The following is a 22,516-nucleotide window of genomic DNA, read 5'->3' on the forward strand; positions in this document are numbered from 1 at the left end:
ATTATACTATGTTGGGCGTCATGGCACACGAGTCATTGATACCTATTGTAAAAATACCAACATTTCAAAAATGTTGGCGCCGGCGGTATGTTCTATGTGCATCTGCTATCTACCTACTGTAGATAATATATAAAACCGAATTAATGACCAAACGTAACGGATAATATTTTTGTGATTAGAGATGGGATCTCGGACATTAAGAACTTTGAGATATTTGAACGGTTTAAAGTTCGTTTGAAAGTAATATTCGAAATCGAGTTCGATATTAGTATTAATATAAATAAACTAGAATATAATTTTTATTTCTTGTATTTTCCATGTGGTCCTATTATTTTATAATACGATTTTAAATTTTAATATCATGTAATTATTTGATAAAAGTTTGAATTTTATAAATATGTGAAAGTTACTCCAGTTTGATCTCGAACATTGAAAAAAAAAAAAAAAAAAAAACTATGTTTGGATTTGATTATTCGAAAATTTAAATTCAACTCATCTCTAGTTGTGATGTGACAGTGTATTATATCGTTATATAGTGTTCAAAACGGTGGTACGACAAAAATGTACCACACAGATGCCGTTAACCCCCTCCCTTTCCATATAAATAATTAAGTTCACAAAAAATAGAAATACAGAGAAAGCTCATAAAACCAAAATTTATGTTCACTTCTCTCCGTGTACCACACTTACGCATAATATGTATACGTGAATTTTCGCCATCATCTATTAAAATAATAATTATAATAATATTTCGAATATTGTGATGGTGCGGCAGTGATGTGTTTCGCGGTCTGCGAGTATGTCGTCTCCGGTTCAAAAAAAACATATACATTTGTTTTTTAATTTTAATTTTAAGAAACAGAAGTGAAATTCAGTGATTCGGCGTACTGTTGGTGGTCCGGAAAAATCACGCTTCCGTCGCGTTGGGTGCGGCGGCAGGCACGTCGGTCCAGTTGCCGTTGAACAGAAAATCGTTATTGGTGTTCAGCTGCCCCTTGTTCCGGCTGGCCTGCAGTTCCAGATACTTGAGCCCGGCGACGGCGGATTGAAAGCCCGCGTTATAGTCCAACGTCACCTCGTTGTAGATGTATTCTTCCCTCAGATCCTTGTAGTTGTCGTTCTCGTCGGGTCCGCTGACCAGCGCACCGTACAGCACCTGTGGATTTGGTTTGACGCTCCGGTACGCTTCCCAGTCGCATGGTGCCGGACGGTCCATACATGAGCTGCAAATCGACAACATTATAGTGAATAAGACGGTAGCAATATTATTGGTATAGTTATTTATTGTAAATCAACTACGAGATAGTGGATGGACGAGACCTACGAATTCGCTTTCAATACTCGAGACTTGCTACTTTTCTTGAAAAATTATTACTTGACCTAATCTTCAGAAATAACGATTCTGTGTATATATAATCTCGGTAACAGAGTCGAACGAGAGTAGTGGAAGCCAGTACATCTCCTCTTGTCGTGTATAGTTTTTTTTTTTTTTTTTTTAATATTCTTAGTTTTTTGTAGTTATAAATGAATAATATTTAATTTTTCTATAACTCAAAACTCTATATGATTACAATAATATTGATATAATACATATACAAAATATGGCATACTACATACTAATAATAAATAGAATGGTTTCATATTAATAAATTAGTATTATATATTATTGCCTTAATGGTTATAATTGAATAGCGATAATCTCTTAAAAATATAGCATACCTTTGAAACATATTTATGAAAATAAGTAATTATAGCTACAATATATAAAAACTGATTTTATAATTTTAATATTTACTTAATCTAAAGATATTTTTTTATAAAAAAAAAATTTGAAATTTAGTTAAACAATTAAGATTATAGACAATCTTTAAATTTTGGGACTTAAATGCAAAGATTCTACAGGGTGCTAAGTTTAAAAAAAAAAACAAAGAAATACAAAAAATATACTATTCTATCTAAAAAACCAATAGAATACTTAAATATATATGTACATACCTTTGAATAGTTAAGATTTAGTCTATAGCAAGTAGCTAGTATATTGTATATTAAAATTGATGACTGCTAAATTCTTTATTTATAAAGTTTATTTATTTAATTACATTTTTACGTAAGTTAGTACAAAAAAATGATACTAATAATCAAAACTATTTCAAGTTTGTTAGTTTCTTATAATGATATAGTATTTGAAAAAAAAAAATTGAATGAGAATTAGATATAAGTTGTCCAAGTAAAAGCAACTACACATACGTACAACTATAAAATTTGATGCTTGTAATCTTTTAAGGCGCAAGAGTTTTTTTACTGTAATTTACCGATTGTATTACTATAAATAAGTAAGAAAAATGTATTTTTTTAAAACTCAAACCTCACCAAATAACATCTAAACGATATGACGTTTACCACTAGAAATAATAATATGTAACTGTCATGTGCAATAAATAATGTGAATAAATAAAGCTATCTATTTTATGTGAGTTATGTTTTTTTTTTTAAATCCCTAAAAACCACTAGTATATAATATCAATGTTTTCAATTACCTCGCTGCATGGTGTGGTTGTAATGGGTAGTTTTTACCAAATCCTACAACGAAGCTTTGTCCTCCATCTCCCAGAATGTAGTGGATCTGCTCTTTGGCAAATTCTCTGTATTGCGTTGACATTATGCCGATGTCAGCAGCCTACGTAAGAAAAGTACAAAAAAAAAATAAACAATTTACTTTATTACAAGATTGATATTTTACCACACGAGTAACCTCTGCCAAAATAGTCACGTTTATATACCTGCAAGCACAAGAATACGATGTTCGCAGCGTGACATAGTGTACCAGATTTTTCGATGTACAACAGTCCTTTGGGTGTTTTCTTTTGAACGTATAAATTGTAGTCGCAAAAATTTTGAATTGCTTCGGTATATTCGGATTGATTAGTCAGTTCGGCTAGAAGAGCCTACAATCAATGTCACAGAGTTAGACTTACTCAGTTACTTTCCAGAACTAAAGTATTATTAATGTTTAATAATGTAATAATTGTTTTTATTTATGTGTTACCGGGATTCGATACAGACTGTTTTTTTTTAGATACTCAATCACTCTTTAAAATATAAATTCTAGTAACCACATTAAATTTGATTTAACAATATGGGATTTGCAAAAAATTTACATAACTATTATAATCGCGTACTACGAAATCGAAGAAAAAAAATGAAAATAAAATAACAGGATGATCGAATTGAATTAAACTTTGAACCAAATTTAGAATTGTTTTAAATAAATTAGATTTTTTATAATATAACCAAAAAAAAATTTAGTGTAATGAACAAAAAAACGTTACTTAATTACCATAGAGTGATAGAATTAGCGTGCACGTGTGGTAACGATCTTTTAACAACTCTTATATAGGTACTACAGAATACAATCAAACAGTCTAGTAATCATTTTAGTCCTTACACCATAAACACGTTTACGGTCAAACATAAAAACAATTGACTGTATTAAACTACTTACATAAGACATTAAAGTCCATTAACATCTTAACAGGCGATAATTTAAATTAGCTTACGTCGATAAACATAATGGGCAAATGACTAGGTGAAACTATAGAACTTTATTAATCTGTGTGAAAACATATCTCTTAGAAATTCAAATACTTAATAATATGAATTTTTATTTTATTTTAAAATCAATTTTTTGTCTTTAAAAGTTGTAATTTCCAAAAATTTTATATTTTTTTGATAAATCGATATCTTTTCATTATTCAGAATAGCCAAATTTCAGAAACAGCCCTGCTACATATTCTCAAAGATTTTTCTTAGCTAATATTTTGCCATGCTGATAAAAACACTTCGAAACTTATTATCTAATATAGTAAAATAATGATGTAATTTTATTTAGAGGGAATTATGAAATTATTTGAAGTGCATAGCTCCACTAAGTCCTACCTAGTTGCACACTTGTATAAGATAATGGAATCAACGCTTAGTGTTTCTTTTATTCTTGCGTAAAATTTAATTTAAAACAAATCATTCAATCTGCGGTATGAAAAACGTTCCGTGTGCTCTTTACAATTTTATAAAATATATTATACAGCATTATGGATTCTTCACCTGTACGCCTGCGACTTTTTTGTTGTAATAAAATTCGTTCGGTCGTTCTTTGAGTCTATATTTTGAGTACATGTATTCAGCGTCTTCCAAATACTGCGATTCCTTTGTAGCCTTGTACAGCCATGCCGCGGCCCACGTTAATTCATCACCATAATCCGTTGATCTAGAAAACAAAAATTAATTTTTGCATTTGAATCTGATCACATTGGCCTTAGATCGAATAAACTAAATCGAGTATGAAGTGTTAATTATAATTTACTCATAATATTGCGCCGCTCCTTTGATGGCGTCGTGGTACAGCCCTCTGTATTGAGTAGCGAACAGGTACAATTGCTTAGCGTGACTTAAACAAGTAGCTGAAAAATTGGGATCGATTTTGGTGAACACAATTGATACGGCAGAAAGAGCAGCGGAAGTTTCGCCGGCCAAATCGGAACCTGGATAAATTTAATTAGGTAATAAATATAATACATGTATATATATTATAACATACTATGATATATCTAAGCTCAATAAGAACGCAATTCGAAAAACGGTAGTCGGAAAAAAAGAAAAAAAACCATGATAATAAAGACCAAATTTGTTTATTTTGCTAATATGTCATATTTCACTAGACATAAGTTTTAATTATAGGTCTATATCAATAATAATTTTAATTCAAATTATTCTTATCTAAATTAAATTTAAATAATTAAATGTATACATAAAAAATTATTTATTTTTTATACAATTTTACTCTATCTCGATCGCTGGGTTATACATAGGGATACGCAGAGTGCAAAATTGCCATGTTTTCTTATTAGACAGAAAATAATTTTTTTTTTTATTTATTTATGTTACTTAATTCAATTTTCTATGTTCTAGTTAGTAATTTCTTTGTAAAAATATTAATATTTAGATCTTGTCTAATTTTTACTTACTATCTAAACTCTTTTCACTTAATTTAACATACCACATTTTTATTTGACCAAATATATAATATAAAATTATAAACCGTGATGAATTCATCAAAAAACTGCATTTAAAAATTTTATTTTATTTGTATACACAGTTTTTGATAATTATGATCTAAATTTAATTTATTAAATTTATCATATAACATATAAGTATGATTATACTACACCAAAATACCTGTTCAGTTAAATTATGTATCTAAATTTGTAATTAAAAAATTAGAACTTATGCCTCTATAGCAAAATATAGAAATTTGATTTTGAATTTCATATTTTTTCATGGTTTTATTTTGTGGTTTCAATAAACCGTACGGTGTTGATTAGTGCACAAAATAGATTTCTTACCTGGTCGATTCTTGTCAATTTTGTATGACGGCCTAGACATGTTCATGTCTTCTGGTCGACCCCAAAAACCTTGGTCCAGACTAAAGTCACCCACCTGTCCGTATAACTCATAGTCGCTAACGTGACACTTGATAAAGTATTCCGCGGCCCAACGAATTGATCCTAATGCGTTTTCCCATTCGTCTATATTAAATAATAAAAAAATTAAAAAAATGGTATATGATTCATTTTTTAGAAATTATTTCAATTTTAATGTTATAGCATTGTGTAATAATAATTTTTAATAATTATGTGTTTTTATTGAAAACATAAAATGTCTAAAATATCCTCAATGGTATAGGTTTTGATACAGATAGTGATAGCAAGTTATTATATAGAAACCAAAAAACACTAGATATACTTACTAGCTTCCTCATATGCATCTTTATAACTTAAATATCCCCATGCCAAAATAGTTGTCGTGCTGGCCATAGTGAAGCCGAATTTCACAAAATCACCAGCTAAAACAATAATAGTGTGATATCTGTTAATATTTCGTTCACCGTGTATATACAATATGATAATTTACGTAGATTAAGATGATATTATATACTAAATAAAAATATATCATTCATCAAGAATACTAACACCAGTTAATATATATATTACCTTTAAGTGTCAACAATATTTTCTTAAATTATTTGTTAAATATTGTTATTATAATTACTAATCATTATATTATATTAACGCCACTAAATATTGTATAGCTTTTTAAATGACTCTATAGTTACATTTACTTTAAAGCATACATTCATTATTTGGGACCTTTATTCTAATTCAGAATGCAAGTCTCAATTGAATAAAGTCGTAGATTTTTAATTAAATCTTTCTTTGAAACCCCATAATTATGATCAAATTTTTATTCAACTAGACTTGAACCTTGGTAATTAGTACGTGAATTGGCGAGTATATCATCTCTACTCACCTTATCAATTATTAAAATTAATTTTCTGTATTTATTAGAAAATATTCAGTTTTAACTCCATCTTCATCATCACAGATCTCCCTCGCTTTTCTATGACGTCTAATCTCTTATAATACTAGTTTCACAAAAAGCTCAAACTCATCTATAAAGTATAGCACTTTGCAATTATTATTAACAAATAATTTACTTGATTTTTTATTTTTTTTTATTCATTAAATATTATAACTAAACGTTATTAATTCTGATAAACTGTATTGTTTTCTATATTATCATACTATAATATTGTGTGTTATTCAATAAGATTTATTAATCTGTTAGATTTAATTTAAATTCATTATCTCTAACTAAAAATCGGGCTTCTGCACTTTTTATTCGAATTTTTATTATCATTATTATTATTATTATTATTATTATTATTATTATATATAGAATAGGTGTACGATTTACTTTTATAGTAAAGTACAAACGGTGGAAGTGTTACAGCTCCTCAGTCAGGGGTAATACGACACTGATTTGTATACATAATATTTAATTATTTAAATATAATATTTATGTATTTATCTTATATTATATAGACCAAAAACTGTATTAGAAATAGCTGACAAATCGAATTAACTTATAATATAATACATTTTTAATTTTTGTAAATATTAATTTGTTTTTAATAAATTTATCATACATAAGATCGAGATTAATTAAAAAAAAAAAATTATCAAAAATACATAACAATATAGATTATTCAATTTAGTTATCGTAAGTAACATCTGTATATTACATTCTATATAATGTGTATATAATAAATGTATACTATAAATTTGTATAAACATAAAATTTATGACAATAAAATAATGAAACGTGTCTTCCAATAAAAATAAATATTGATTCACGTATAAAATTTAACAGACGCACGCGGAGCAAATAGCCACTATTGCCGACAATCAAAATTAATTTATCATGAAATAATTTGATGTGCCACATGTCCATGAATACAATAATTTATAAACGATGCCTTCGAAAAACAACTAATATTAGTAGCAGTAACGTAACTTTGTATCTGTTAATAAACCTTCAACGCTTGTGACATTAATTATGTAACATGAAAAATGAATTCAATAAAAAATACTCAGTGATCAAAATTTAGCTGAAATTTGTAGAAAACCAATTATTTTGCAAAGTTACAAAATTTAATATTTAATTAGACAAATGGTTAAGACGTTAGGCATTAGGTACATCCGTGAAAATTTCATTGCCTAAACCGCCATTTAACAAAACTAATTTTACCGTTTATGCTACCAATAATAATGTGCTGAATGTTAACCAGTTGTGTTAATTATTAATAAGTATGTTTAAATACTTATTTATGATTGTCGATATTTATCACCGTAGTCGTTTTTATAATGTATATTATTATTTTATTATAAATAATGTTGATAACGCATTTAATTTAAATATGTTGATGAAATAATTATTAAATTATATAAAAAGCGTATGTCTTCTCCGTAAATAACACGATGTCGTATATATCCTAAGTCATAACGCAAGAATATAACAACACTATACAGTCTATACATGATTACAAAAAAAAAAAAATAATTATTATTATTGTTAATTCTGACGTTTTATACTCTTATAGCGATTATATTATTCTAATGCAGTCCTTGACATTCTTTCTGGTCAAAGATTTCCTAAGCGATTTTCACATATAAGTAAGTAATAACTAATAAAATCATAGTTATTTCACGTTTTAATAGTAATAATATACATCATAATTTTAATAATTCTATCATTAAACTGCCAGTGCTCAAGAGCACCAACATAATATCATCATTAAGAATATTCCAAAAAAAAAAAAAACTGCAGTATTATTACCAGCAGCAGGTACACGTATACAAAACGTATTTTTATTTAATATTTGTCTCTGTAGTCAAAACCTTTGTAGCTATAGGTACATATAGGTGTATCTATATTGGGCACGAAACGCTGTTGAATTAAAATAGGTATTAAAAAGTAGAAAAAATTTATTAGTAAATATTGTGACGGTTGTTTCAGGTATAATTTATATTTCCGTTTAATAAAACATGTTGGACCTCCTACCGAAAATCTTTTTCGTTTATGACCTTGGAATACACCATTTCACCGTTGTGTCGAAATTTTGACGCGCAATTATTGTGGTCACTAAATGATATTGCGTCATGTCACCCAAAATTAGAGCGAATAGTTCGTAAAGTTTACTGTGCATGTAGTTATTATATGAATAACCGTTATTCCCGCTATTGCACTGAAGCCTAAAATGTTTTGTGGTAATCGTCACCGGAGTATTCGCATTGGCTCCCATTTGTCCGCTTTGGTTTCACTATTCATTTGAAGGTGGCCGTATCGTCTCCCCTCAGATATCAATGGTATGGACGAACCGGCTTCTAATTAATAGTATTTTCCTTCCCATTTACATGCTGAGGACTGACTACAGATATATTTACCAAAAGGGCACTTAATGAACAGTTAGCCCCATTGGATTGCATTCACAGGCTGGGTAATAATAAAATAGTATACATAGACTAATGCTACGCCGATTGCTCGGAATAACAACACCAAGAAATGTAATAGATGCGTTAAAGATATGATAAATAATTAAATATCAACAAAGGGTGGATGTCTCCACAATTACAATGTATATATAATAATAAAGTATAAGAGTAATAATTTATAATAATAATAATAATAATAATAATATGGTTTACGTTCACAAATGGGACGCAATACGGCTACTAAACCGAAGGAATGGTCAAATACCCAGAGCCGATACGGACTCATTAGAGCCTACCGGGAGCCGATGCGGTATCATCCATCGTTACTGCAGTTGTAAATTTACCGTCATAATATCCTCCGGATAAGTCTTCGCCGTTCTGCCCTTTGTCTGTGGTCGCAGAATCGCCCCGCCACGGGATGCGGTTGTTGGCAGGTAGGTGACCTGACCTCTGCGCTTCGTAGAACATGAGTGACAACCGCAATACCTCATCATAATTGTAACATCTCGCAATGCCGGCTAAGAGGAACGACGCCAAAATAACACGATTCATCTGTAGGACATATATTATGAATAATTAGAGTTGAAAATATCATACCGGTATAATCAAAGTTACGACTAAAATAAAATTAATATAATATCAAATAATATACGCATTTATAAGAATTGAACGATTGTATTTATCGTTGAATTGTAAAACAAATTAAATTCACATAAAATATGTATTCCGAGAAAATTTCATGTGGTGATCACGAATGCAATATCGTAATAGGTATATAGAATATTAACGATAACGATTAATAATAAATAAATTAGTGTTTGAAAAAGATCCGACAACTAAATCTATAAAAATAAAAAATAAAACATCAAATTCGCTTTATTTATATTTTTTGTTCGACTCCACCGGAGACCTACGATTCATTCAATTAAATTATTTCAATGGATAATCTGACAAAGAGTATAAGCCCAGGTATGATAATTAGATATTTATTTTTATTACTATAATGATACATGAATGCTACAATTTAAGCACCAATATATTATAGCTGGTATTCAATTATAATATTTGTTAAGTAGAAAAAAAATGTTTTGTCATTTTTAGAAAATCATTAATTACCTATATTAATTATGTAGACACAGACCTGTACTAAAATTAAATATGTCATACTATTATACCATATAAAATCAAAACAAAATTTTTGAATTAAAAAATATTTTTTAAATATTTTGTTGAAATAGTTATGACTATCTTCTCGTTTATTTTTTTCAAAATACAAATTGCATTTTTAATGATTACTGTAACTAAAAATGTATTCTGGTTATTGGATTGCAATAATTTACTGATCGGTAATGTTACAGTAAACATTTCTGAAACAGTTATTAATGTCAAAATAAATTCACTAGACGATGATAATTATTTAGATAAGTAAGTTACTTTAGTTGCAATATTTATATCATCCTAATCTAATATTTTGTATTATGCCTCAATTATAGAACTTAAACCTGTGAAAAATTATAAAACACAATCATATTTTCCCATCCATCTTGTTTTACATTATGAATGCAGTAATGATTTTAAAATACTTTTAGAACATTTTTTTTTGTTTTTGCTGATGTGTTAAAAAAAATTATAATTTCCATCATTATTCCGAAAGCATTTCTGACGAATTTTATTTTGCATCCTTTCATAATCGACAAATTTAAGACATGACAAAAACAAATGCATTTGATTGAATTTTTCATTTTTGCTTTAAGTGTTTTAACTGCTCCACATTTTTTGGATAGCATAACAGAACATCCATCTGTTGTAATTCCAACGCATTTTTCAAATGGTAAATCAAGTTTTTCTAAAATATTTAAATTGAATTTCCTATAATTTCACCAGTCATTTTAGGTTCTACTTCCCCTCCAGTATTTTTATAGTTTTTTTTTTTATGACAGTCTAGAAACCCGACAAAATCTTTGAACACTTCATTTTTATATGTATACATATCGAATACCAGTGACTAAGATATTTTTGATATATCGGTAGTTTCGTCGAAGATATTACTGTAAAATTTTGATCGCTTCACTCTTTTCGACACATTTTTTAACATTCAATTTCCCATAATAGAAATAAGTTTATTCTATGTCATTTAACTAGTGTAAGTGGCTCTAGACTCGGAAATTAAAAGATGTTTTTTTAAATCTCATCACTAGATGAAATACTGAAATTTCCATTATATCTGTAGGTTTTTAAGAATCATCAATTATACTACCATAATCACGATTTCCTCGATCGGTATTTTTATTCTCGAGAAATATCAATGTATCAATTATTGGTTTCAACCGAGACTTATTTTCTTTGATCTGTTCGTAGTGAGCTGTATATTTAAAGTATTACTAATAATATGTAAAAATGATTTACCATCCTGAATGACATTTTTATGGTAAATATTTCTGCTATGAGATTCTAGGTAACCACCCTTTCCAAGTAATTTAATAAATTTAGTTAATGGTTTGGTTACAAGACACTAAAAGGGCATTGTATTTTTTGATCCAATGCCAGTATTAGTATGATTGAAAACTGAACAATAAATACAGAATAAATCGAATAGATTTCGATACAACTAACCAAAACTATTTTTCTATGAATCTTTTTTCAATATTACCACATTTTTTCTGAGTAGAAAAAGGATAATTATTACTATTTATGGGTCTCCAGTGATTTTCAATCATTTTTTTTTTTTTAATCAAATCATTGATTTGAGATTTTGAGTTTAAAAAATCTCCTATGTCTAATAATTTATTTAAATTAATTTCAAACGATTGTGGTAAAAAAATATTTAATTTATATTTTTTCTTTAGATAATGGTAAAGATGACTCATAGTTTAAAGATAAAGAATTTGGATCATTAATTTTCTCACATGTTATTTGATCATTATTTTCCACAATATTTATACATTTTTTTTTTTTTTTGTAATGTGTAATATTGAAATTTTTTATCTTTGACATTATATTTTTGTACAATCAATACGTATGATATTACGAACGGTACACACGTAATGCACTAATGCGTGTGTATCGAAGATTGTCGAGTGTCGAACTGTTGACAGAATTATCTTTAATCTTTAATGTACAGTCGTCATTCACCACAAAAATTTTGCTATTATGCGGATAGCAATGAACAGATAACCAATAATTAATATGTATAATATATTTTAAACAATCGAATATGGAAAACATTTTTTAGATATTTTTAGAACAAAACCCTATGAATCGCTCAGCCACCACGCGTCAGCCGACAGTCGACGGTCATCGTCCCTCAGTTGGTTCTAAATTATGTTATCAACAATTTATAAATGTGTGTCATTACTTATTAAAATAAAATACAACGATTTGTGACTAAATAATATAACAATACATTTACAAAGGATAACATAAAATATTACATTTAAATAATACATATTGAATTGCAGCCAACGCGTGGTGGGGGGGATAGTAGGGGTGACCGCCCCCCACTGAATCCGGGCATGTATTATTAGATATCATGCTGCACATATGCCTGAGAGTACATGACTGATACAGCATTTTTCTTGACGACTATATTGTCAAACTAATGATTCATGGAACGTTATTGAACCTAAAGCGATGATTAATGTACGCATGTATTAATTATAAATATATCAGTAAAAACAAATATAAAAACGTTCGACGCGCACAGTGATTAATTATCGTTTAATGTATTTTTATATCGTTCGTGTCCCTCGCTGGCACTCGATGGCAACAAGTTACGAACGAAAATCGTACATGATTTGTCGGCTTAAGCAATACGATTTCCTCGTAAAGTGTGTGTTAATCACCTACAGCCAGTATATATTATACACCATCAATAAACTCCAATAGGGATTCATTGTCGAGACAGAATGTTATTAGCGTAGGTACTTTGATATTATATAACAATCATGACGATGTACGCAATTTTCAACTTCTATATTTCGCGTGCAAATCGTGCAATGATATTATGTCGTGAATGCCGTCGTCATCGCTTGCACGCAATATTTTTACGCTAAAAATATCATGTTGAATACGAACAAAACATATTAACAAAAATAAACGTTTTTAATTGAAACGATTATCGTCTTTTATATTATTATATCCCAATATCTCATAAAATGTTTACATAATACTTTAAAGAAAATCCACATCTTCACTAACACAATTATAATGTAATATTGTACACGGGGTTGAATGCCGTCGTTATATTTAACATATTATTATGATTGGAGACCGAACTGTTAATATTGCGTATTACGCATATTTATTATTTCAATGTCTTAATATTTCAACATTTAGAAGGATTCAACACCCTATTTGTTTTCTCGTTTCTTTTATCTAAAATATGCGTACAAAATAACAAATGTTTCTTTTACGAAAATAAACATATTTTTGTGTTGTTAGTTTTTTAATTAATACCTATTTAAAATATTACAATTTTTTAATTAAAAAAAAAAAAAATTGTTCTCGCTTTAAATTTAAAATATGAATTATAACCTATGAAGTACCTCGGAAATTTATCTTTAGGTGTGATAGTATCAATTCCATTATTACTACAATATAAAAAATGATTTTGATTTTTAATTTAAATATTGCGACCAATTTTAACTAGGATTGTAAAATTTAAAAATAAATACTTTTTTCTTTTGGCCAAATTTTACAAGTTTTTTTTTGATAGAAATGATTTTTAGCTTATATTATTTTTATGAATTTTATGTTATTGGTATGTAGAGGGATGGATCTAACAACGATTTGTAAAACACGGCGTACCTACATAATATTATTATTATAAACTATAATACACCAAAGCCTGCGACAAAAATATTGCGACCTTCGAAACAGGTTCGGTGGATGTGACAATCGCCTGTTAATTCATATGAGCTAATATTTTAATACCTTAAATTTTTACTCTCACAGATTCGGACATAAAATTATAGGATTGGACTGTGATTATTTATGTTCAGAGTGAATGATTTCTGAACGTCCTGCAACACGTGAACTCCGTATTTCACAGAAATAGGTTTTTAATATGTCGCAAATTACGGAGCCAGTTCATACTGCTGTATGAGCACTATACCACACAACTAAATTCGATCATCATCCAATGTCATCATGTTGTTTAGGTAGTAATGGCAAAGTATAGCTGAACTCTATGATATGTTTATCACCAGAAACCGGATAATGGAATTAATGGAAATACTATCACCACTTACCAGTATTACCCACGCTATATAAGGTGATTATTTTAGCCTAAAGGTAAAACTCCTTTTTTTTTTGGAAAAAAATGTATTTAAACTATTATTTATCGTTATTATTTTTTAAGTTTTACTTTTTTGAATGACAGGCGACAAAATACATCTTATGCATTGCATTTTTCCAAATACCTATGTATATAAAAATATATGATAGTAGGTATATCTGAAATTAATAAAATAAAAAACTATTAGACCGAATTTTACGCAGTTTTTAGCAAAATGGTTGTGCGAAGAATATTCATAGTTATTTGAATCTTTCAATAGCCGTACTATCACCCATTTCTTCCAAAATTAGTTATTTAAATGTATAAAAACAGTTAATATCTATTATTAGAAATTCCTATTAAAGTAAATATATGTTCAGTTGATACGTCGAAAATATAAATAAAATTCGTGTAGAACACAACTTAACAATAGTTAAGTTGAAGATTTTTTTTTAAGACGTCTCATCTGTCAACAACATTAAGTACTGGAACTTATTTGAAACACTACCAAAAAAAACCAAAATCACACTTTGAAAGATCAACTGTAGATGCGCAGTGTCAGCCTATTAAATCTGATAAAATATCTAAAAAATGAAATACAAACCGGGAAACTAAATGTATCAAAGTATCTACTTTAAGAGTTGTTGAAATATTTGAAGTACTAATACTTTCACCAGTTTTTGAAAAAAATGTATCTTTATTCTTTATTTTAATTTTAGTTCTACTACATTCTTTTAATTATTGTTTGATTTATTAATTATATTAATTATATTTTATATTTTATATACCAAATAATAATTTATATGTATATAGTGTATACATGGCACTGTCATTTGTATTTTTCATTTAAATTTTAAATTTATGAATTTTCTTTTTTTGCAGTATTTTAAAAATGATCAAACATTTGTTAGTTAATCTATTATTTTTATGCACGTTCTAGGTTTTTAATGTTTATTTTAATTCTAAACCCAACAAACTATTTTCAAATTCTGATTATCATAGACGAATAAATTCAGTAATAGGTATATAATTAAATTTTAAATCGTTGGATAACTGTTTTCATATATCTTCGTGTAAGTCGTATGTAATGTATATATTCGACGTGTTAACGAAGTGGACATTGATATTGACGATATTGTACCTATGACTTTAAATTACGGATAAGAAAATTGCGATTTTCATTTATCTGTATTTGAAAAGAAACGGAAAATATAATCACGATTTCATTATGTGGTCTGCAGTCCGAGTGACTAAATGTTAATTGTACCTTCTTTATGAGGTATTTTTGACCATTATTTTAACCTTACACTCAAAAAGTATTAATGTTTTTTAAAATGTTTTATTTTTATCACTTTTTAAATTCTTACTTTTTTTTTTTTAACTATTGCGTATTATTATATTTTTAATTGTGTGTGTTTTAAAGAGAATATTGGTTATTTTGTTACGTATACGTAAAGTATCACGTGTTGTTTATGTGTATCTATATAGTACTTAATACTTAATAATATTAAGGTTTTTTTTTTTTTTAATTATTAAGCTTTTTGTTAATAATCTATATTTTTATATATTTTACTTATGTAACACAAAACAGAACTATAATTTTTATTTATTACATAAGGTATGCAGTGATACAACGCATATATTTTAGCACTATATATACACAACAATACGTATCTAAAAATAATTTACAACAAACGCATTATTAAGATTTGTAAATACTCAAATAATAATTGTTTTAATGATTTAATTGAAAAAATTAAATGCTATAAATTTTATTAAAATAATATCTACGCTAATTATATGAATTTTGTGTTACAGCTAAAACAGTTTGAAAGCATAATTTGGTAAAGATTGTAGATTGTATTATCAATTATAACGGCAAGAAGATTCTAAATATTATGAAATTAAAATATTATTTTTTGCATAAATAGTGATACGAATTTTATAAAAATCGATTTTCACACGAGTAGCAATTTAGTTACAACTTATAAGTTGGTATTTAAAATGTAATAATTGAATTGATCCGTAAGTTGGCACAGGAACACTTCTCCAAATGATAAGCCTACTTTTCCGATCATCTAAACTTTAAGTTATAATTTATAACTTAATAACTACTCATTTAAAATTCGATTATTACGCGATTACAATTATTAGAAATAATGAGTTTTTTAATCAATAATAGCTGGCTAAAATACCAGTAACGGATCAGGAGTGGTTGGCTAATAGGATAACCCGCCTTTTTGGAAATGTACATTATGCATTTATTTATATGATAAACAGTTCATACTACTTAAAATCCATGAATTAAATTATAAATAAAATTGGTTATATTATTATAAAATCATATCTATAATTAATTATGTTCTAAAATTATAAATATATTTTTTTCTAAAAAAAAATATATATAGCTTTTCTTTACTCCATTTCATATTTCTAGATTCGCTCCCAATTTATTATATTATCCACACAAAACGATGATCGGTCGAATTTAATTTAGAACTTCGGTAACTTATACTGTAATAATTGTTGTGTATTTGTTTGTACTTTATGTTGCACCGAGCATGATTAAGCTTAAAGTTTAATTTTAGATGCATTAATAAACAATGGCCACTGTAGTCATACAAAGTACAGTCTTTAATAAAGAATATTTGTCATTTCACAAGAAGTCAAGAGGAAATATTAATTAAATATTATCCGCATCAATAGCAATCATAATTGCAGCAGATTCCTTTCCTGCTCAACACCTACACGTGAAAGTATATAGTATTATGTCATATCGCATTCACGTTGAGACTTTTAGGTTTCAACGTAAGTAAGAAAATACAATATTACATTTATATATACATCATAATAATTTGATTTCACATAACGAACTGTGAAATTATTTAAGTTACGTAAGTATAATAACTTACACGCATAAATAGATACGTAAAATGAACAAAATCAGAAATAAATAACTGAAGCGTGTATTTGACTACATTTCAAATAAATTTACACTACTAATAATTATTGGAAACATAAAGTCATAAAGTTCTAATATCACTAGATTCGCTAAATTGAACTTTTTACGATGTTCATTTTTCATATCGATATTAAACATTTTTCAAATTCGTTGATAGTAATATTATATTATTGTTTGTATATTTTGTACAAAACATTTTTGTTTTTAAATTCTGCAAATAAGAATAAATTTAATTTAAAAACTATTAAATTTTTAAGTATTAAGAGTACTAAAGAAAGTATATACTCTATAAGTATAACATTTTATAATTTAATATCAAAGTCGTACATAGACTTATTTATTATTTTTTTTTAATAACAATAATAGTTAATTTCTAATAATGATTATAATAATTATTATTTATTTTTCAATGTGTTATACCAAAAATCTGAAATTTTTAAACTTTTTAATAATTAAAAAAAAAAATTTTATATTGGTGTTTTTTTTTCAAATAAAAATAAAATTGATTATGTGACTATAGTATAGACCAGGGGTGGGCAACTGGCGGCCCGCGAGCCTTTTTTATCTGGCCCGCGCTACATTTTTAAATTGCATTAGGTATAGGTATACAATTTTAACCTATGTCCTATTTCATTATATACAAAATAAATGCTATTCAAAATGTATATTTTGAATGACCTTTTTTTTTTTTTTGCTTTCTATGTTCTGGCCCGCTATATTTTAAATTTCTAAAAATTGGCTCTATAGTAACTTTGAGTTACCCATCCCTGGTATAGACTATAGTTTTGTTTAGTAAGTTTATATATTGTACAAAATTTATTTTTGTGTAAATATTTTGAAATTATTTACATATTCCTATAATTTCAAACTTATTAAATAGTAATGAATATCAACTCAATAAATGTATTATTTTTAGAGCCGTGCAATGAATTAAGTATTATAAAACAGTAAAAACAATAGTAACATAAACATAAAACATATATGTTGTATGAAAATACATGAAAAGGCATTTTCCAAATTTTTGTTACATGTTTCAAACGAACTTTTCAAAATATTTGTTTCTTATATCGTATTCTAAACTTCATTTGAAGATGATATTTTTTGTTTTAGTGTTCATAAATTATAAAATTATATATTATATACATATTTTATATTTAAACAAAACATAACTTAAGAATTACTTATATCTTCAAAATTCAGACAAACAATTCGAACTCTATTTTTAAGACTTAAATGATTTATTTTCGTTTCTTTCATGTTCTAGTCGATTGCCAATTGGAAAGTTTGACTAATAAAACAGAGTAAAAGATTTTATCCGGAAACAGATGAAAAATCGATTATTATTATGTATATAATACCGAACAGATAATAAAATATTCAATGATTACAGTACTTGGAAATTATAATGACCGATATGCTTAAAAATTACAAGTTTGAGTGCCGAAGATTACTCCAACTATTAAATTCAAATTCTTTTAAAAATGTCTAAATACTTCCAATAGTTTATTTTTCATTTAAATAGCATGTTTGCTGTTTATTAAAATGATTACAAGCCACTCATAAGTTCTAAAGAATCTTTGATTTTAATTTAAAGATCAATATACTTTTATTTTATTTATAGTTTTAACACTATACAATCTACTGTAACTACGAGTATCTATATTAATTATTGTTCATTATATTTCATTATATATAGAAGTAAATAATATCTAGCAATTCATTTTAATTTTTAATCACAACTTTCGTTGTTATTTTTTTAATAAAGCCATTTGAACATATCAATTAATTTGATATTTACATAACATAGAATATTCTTACAGTAAATATGTAACCTTTCGATATTTAATCACACAAAAAACATAATAAAAGATCATCGTTAAAACGTACGAGTTGTTTATAAACAGTTTATAGATAATTAAGAAAATTTATACATCCCTTCTCTATCTAGATTTTAAATATTCTAGTATGTATTATAAATTACTTGGTTTTACAAACGTAGTAAAAGTATACAAGATCATCAAAACTCTTCTGAATATTTAAGATCTATTCGGCAAACAATTCTCAGAAATTATTATGAAATAGTGGTTAATAAAATATTTAGCATATTAATTTCATTAGTGTGGTGATTTTTGAAGTTTTCGTCTTACCATACAAATAAAAAATAATTTACATACTAAATTATCGATGAAGAAAACTTCTATTTTTAATATCCTATTATTATTATGATTATTTTAGAATGTTATAACAGTATTAAAAAGTACATTAAGTATTAGGTACTATATACGTCATGTCCTTTAAGATATTATTATGATAATATCAAATGGAAAGTAAAAAACAATTTGGATCAATCAATAGATTTTATTTTATAACTGATAATATCTAAATATATTTTTTAAATATATTCAGAAACATAATTTTTAAAATATATTCATAAACATATATTTGATATTTTTACAAATTTAAATAATATAATGTTATACGATGACTGTGTATAGATTTATTTTATGTGTGTTTACAATAGATTAAGCTTTTTTCCATATCTGTAAACTTCCTTATATGATTCAGTGAATTTATAATCTAATATTTTTCGTGACAGATAATTTAAATAAATAAATTACAATTTATTTTTGATCGTATTAAGAATACAACATTTTTAAAGATTACAAATATAATATTTCTAGTAAAGAAGCGTCATTTAAATATGCACCTTACCTATAAAAATAAAAATATAATAAATAAACTCAATGACGCAATATAAATGATACATTTTATATGTATATATTCAATTAAATGATATAATATATTTAACTGAAATCAAAATAAATACACACATTTGCACTTCTGAACGAGTGTAAAATGGAAATCTTACAAAAATATCCACGAACATATAATTATTATTGAATAGTCTTTCTATATGACTCCGAAGATCAAATAATGGTAAGTTAAGACACAATTCAAAAAGAAATGTACATTTAATAACCATTGATTTTTGAAAGTCAATTGAATGTACAATGCAAATGTTACTATACAAAATGTTATTATGTTCTATGAATTTCAATTATATCCGCGACCATAAAAATGTTTGATCAAAATATCAGTCAAGAGAAATGTGTTTATTTTTGACGAGTAATTCAATAATATGTTAATGGTATGAAAATTACAGTACGTGCATAATATTATATTATTGACAAGTGACAATGTGCATTTAAAAAATCTATTGATTTAACGTCCAAGAAAAAATAACACGTTATGTACATGTTTTTTAATAATTTTTAATAATTTGAAAACGCGTATAAACGTGTAATATGTTATACCTTAAATACTGTTGTGTTTACAATAATTATTATTATTGCATGGTAATATTATAAAAGAATATAAAAGGCCTTACCACGGTAGTAACGTACCGCATGACCGAGTGGTGACTGGCGCGTGGAGTGATGTTCACGAAATAAACTTTAACGACACGACTGAGTAGTAGGTTTACGTATATATATAGAGTTATACCGATAAATAATTATTAGACTGCCGAGGCGGCTTGTGGACGACGAATGCGGCGGCGGCGGCGGCGGGGAAGTCGATGCAAGTCCTGCATGACGTGGAAGTAACGCCGACGATCGAATACGATAGCAATATTATTATTTTGTGCGATGATGTGGGGTAACGACTACGATGAAAACGACACACGCGAGATCGGTCGGGGAAAATATTTAACGAAAAAAATAAATAAATATATCTGTGTGTGTGTGTGTGTGTGTGTGTGTGTACGTATCTTTCGGACGGCGAGAACGACGACGACGACGACGACGACGAGGACGATGACGACGACGACGAGCGTTTAAGTAGTCGAGAAGACGGACGAGTGAAATATAAATCGAACGTTGTTGCGGCGGCGGCGGTGGCGGTGGTGTGGCAGCGGTGGCGGTGGCGGCGTCGGAACTGTCAAACAAAGCAATCCGTTCGCCGCCAGAACGATAGGTAGGTATTTGACTATTTTTACAGGACGGGGCGGCTAAACGCAAACGGTGGTTCCGCGGCGGGATCGAGGCGATCGATTATTACGACGTACACCTACCACCGGAGGACGGACTGTTTTACGACGAACCGCATCTCATTGTTTCGAAAACGATTGACGTTTCAGAAATTATCGCTTTTGAGTATAATTATTACGAGTAATGATAAAAAAAAAAATTAAAAATTTTTTTTTTTTTTAATATTATTTATGTTTTTTTAACAATTTTGTACGATAACATATACGTTTTCGATTTCAAAAGCAAAATATTATTCGGAATATTTCGATACCCAATAGTCAAATTTCTGGCTGATAGCTATACTATTATGACATATAGGTGTTTAATGTTTAGATGATCAGTGGACCGAAATTTTTCGGGGTGGGTACACTTTTACCTTTTCATAACTAAATTTTAAATGCCTATAACTCTCATGAACTACGCCCCCGAAATTTTATTTTTATACATCATAATACTCTGAATAATATTCTGTTTTCATCCAAAACCCGCAAAAGTTATTACCACCGATGTATCTTTAACGTAACTCATTAAAAGAAAAAAAAGCTACGATTTCTTCAGACTTTGTGTGTAGAACTATATTATTATATACGTGCAACGTATGCGTTTTATTTAAATGTTATTATCATATTATATATTCGGAGGAAAGGAGGTAAAAAAAATATAAATGAATGTAGACAAAATGGTATACATGGGTTATAAGACATTATGCACTATGGAAAGCAATTCGCTTGCAAACATGAATTCATTCAAATTTTGAGTGTGAGGAACCAGGACAAGGAATCCATATTTATTATTATTTATATTTTTATACTATTTGGGGTGTCTTGCAATAATACAAACTTTTAACTTAGAAAAATGTCCATGTATCTAAAGCGAATTTAGAATGAGTAGTTTTTTAACGATTCAAATTTGTATGATAGTTTTTCAAATTTTGAATATATTTTAGGAGCTATATGAATATTTGAAAACTTGAATAATTAATTGAAATTTTATAATTCGTATAAATATCTAAGTATTGTAAATACTACATCAAATATTACATTTATTAATTTTTTTAAACTTATCCAAGAATTATTGTATATTAAAATTGTTCTTAAATATATTTGAAAAATCCATTTTCAAAATTTGATACATTTATTTTTAAAAAAATAAGAAGGTAGGAATGTTTGATGCATCACCCTGTACTTAAGTAGTAAACTGTTATTTATTGGTAATTGTTAATAAGCAGTAAGTTATATTGTTATTTTTTTTTTATTTTAAATCAAAATATTATCTAAACTACCTGTAAGTGAATCATTTACATCTTCTTTTTTTTTACTATATCGTACTGTTATATTTACAGCAAATGTGGATGTTATCGGTT

At 27.4% G+C, this 22,516-nt stretch overlaps 1 protein-coding gene across 2 annotated transcripts; it reads right to left on the minus strand.

Moving 5' to 3' along the window:
- Positions 1 to 326: 326 nt before the first annotated feature.
- On the minus strand, positions 327 to 20,989 carry LOC112602145 (endoglucanase E-4-like). Of its 2 annotated transcripts, none has more exons than XM_025350091.1 (9): positions 20,530 to 20,989; positions 9,233 to 9,440; positions 5,804 to 5,899; positions 5,400 to 5,582; positions 4,361 to 4,538; positions 4,102 to 4,264; positions 2,781 to 2,945; positions 2,538 to 2,677; positions 327 to 1,223 (listed from the first exon to the last, which is right to left on the minus strand). In XM_025350091.1, the coding sequence occupies exons 2-9, from the start codon at positions 9,438 to 9,440 to the stop codon at positions 908 to 910; spliced, it is 1,449 nt and encodes a 482-aa protein (XP_025205876.1). In that variant the 5' UTR covers positions 20,530 to 20,989; the 3' UTR covers positions 327 to 907. The 2 variants fall into 2 exon arrangements, with proteins under 2 accessions (XP_025205876.1, XP_025205875.1); XM_025350090.1 differs by having other exon boundaries at positions 20,514 to 20,988.
- Between the last annotated feature and the right edge of the window lie 1,527 nt (positions 20,990 to 22,516).

The sequence above is a fragment of the Melanaphis sacchari genome, unplaced genomic scaffold, assembly GCF_002803265.2.
Source record: "Melanaphis sacchari strain LSU unplaced genomic scaffold, SCAv2.0 Contig84_pilon_pilon, whole genome shotgun sequence".
Lineage (NCBI taxonomy): Eukaryota > Metazoa > Arthropoda > Insecta > Hemiptera > Aphididae > Melanaphis > Melanaphis sacchari.

What these genes read in the sequence shown, in the direction of transcription:
- LOC112602145 (XM_025350090.1), bottom strand. Translation starts at nt 20,534, where the DNA reads ATGCGGTACGTTACTACCGTG. An exon ending in AAAAAGTCGCAGGCGTACAG is followed by an intron (nt 2,946 to 4,101) that starts GTGAAGAATCCA and finishes CATTGATTGTAG; the next exon opens with GCTCTTCTAGCCGAACTGAC. An exon ending in TCGTATTCTTGTGCTTGCAG is followed by an intron (nt 2,678 to 2,780) that starts GTATATAAACGT and finishes TTTCTTACGTAG; the next exon opens with GCTGCTGACATCGGCATAAT.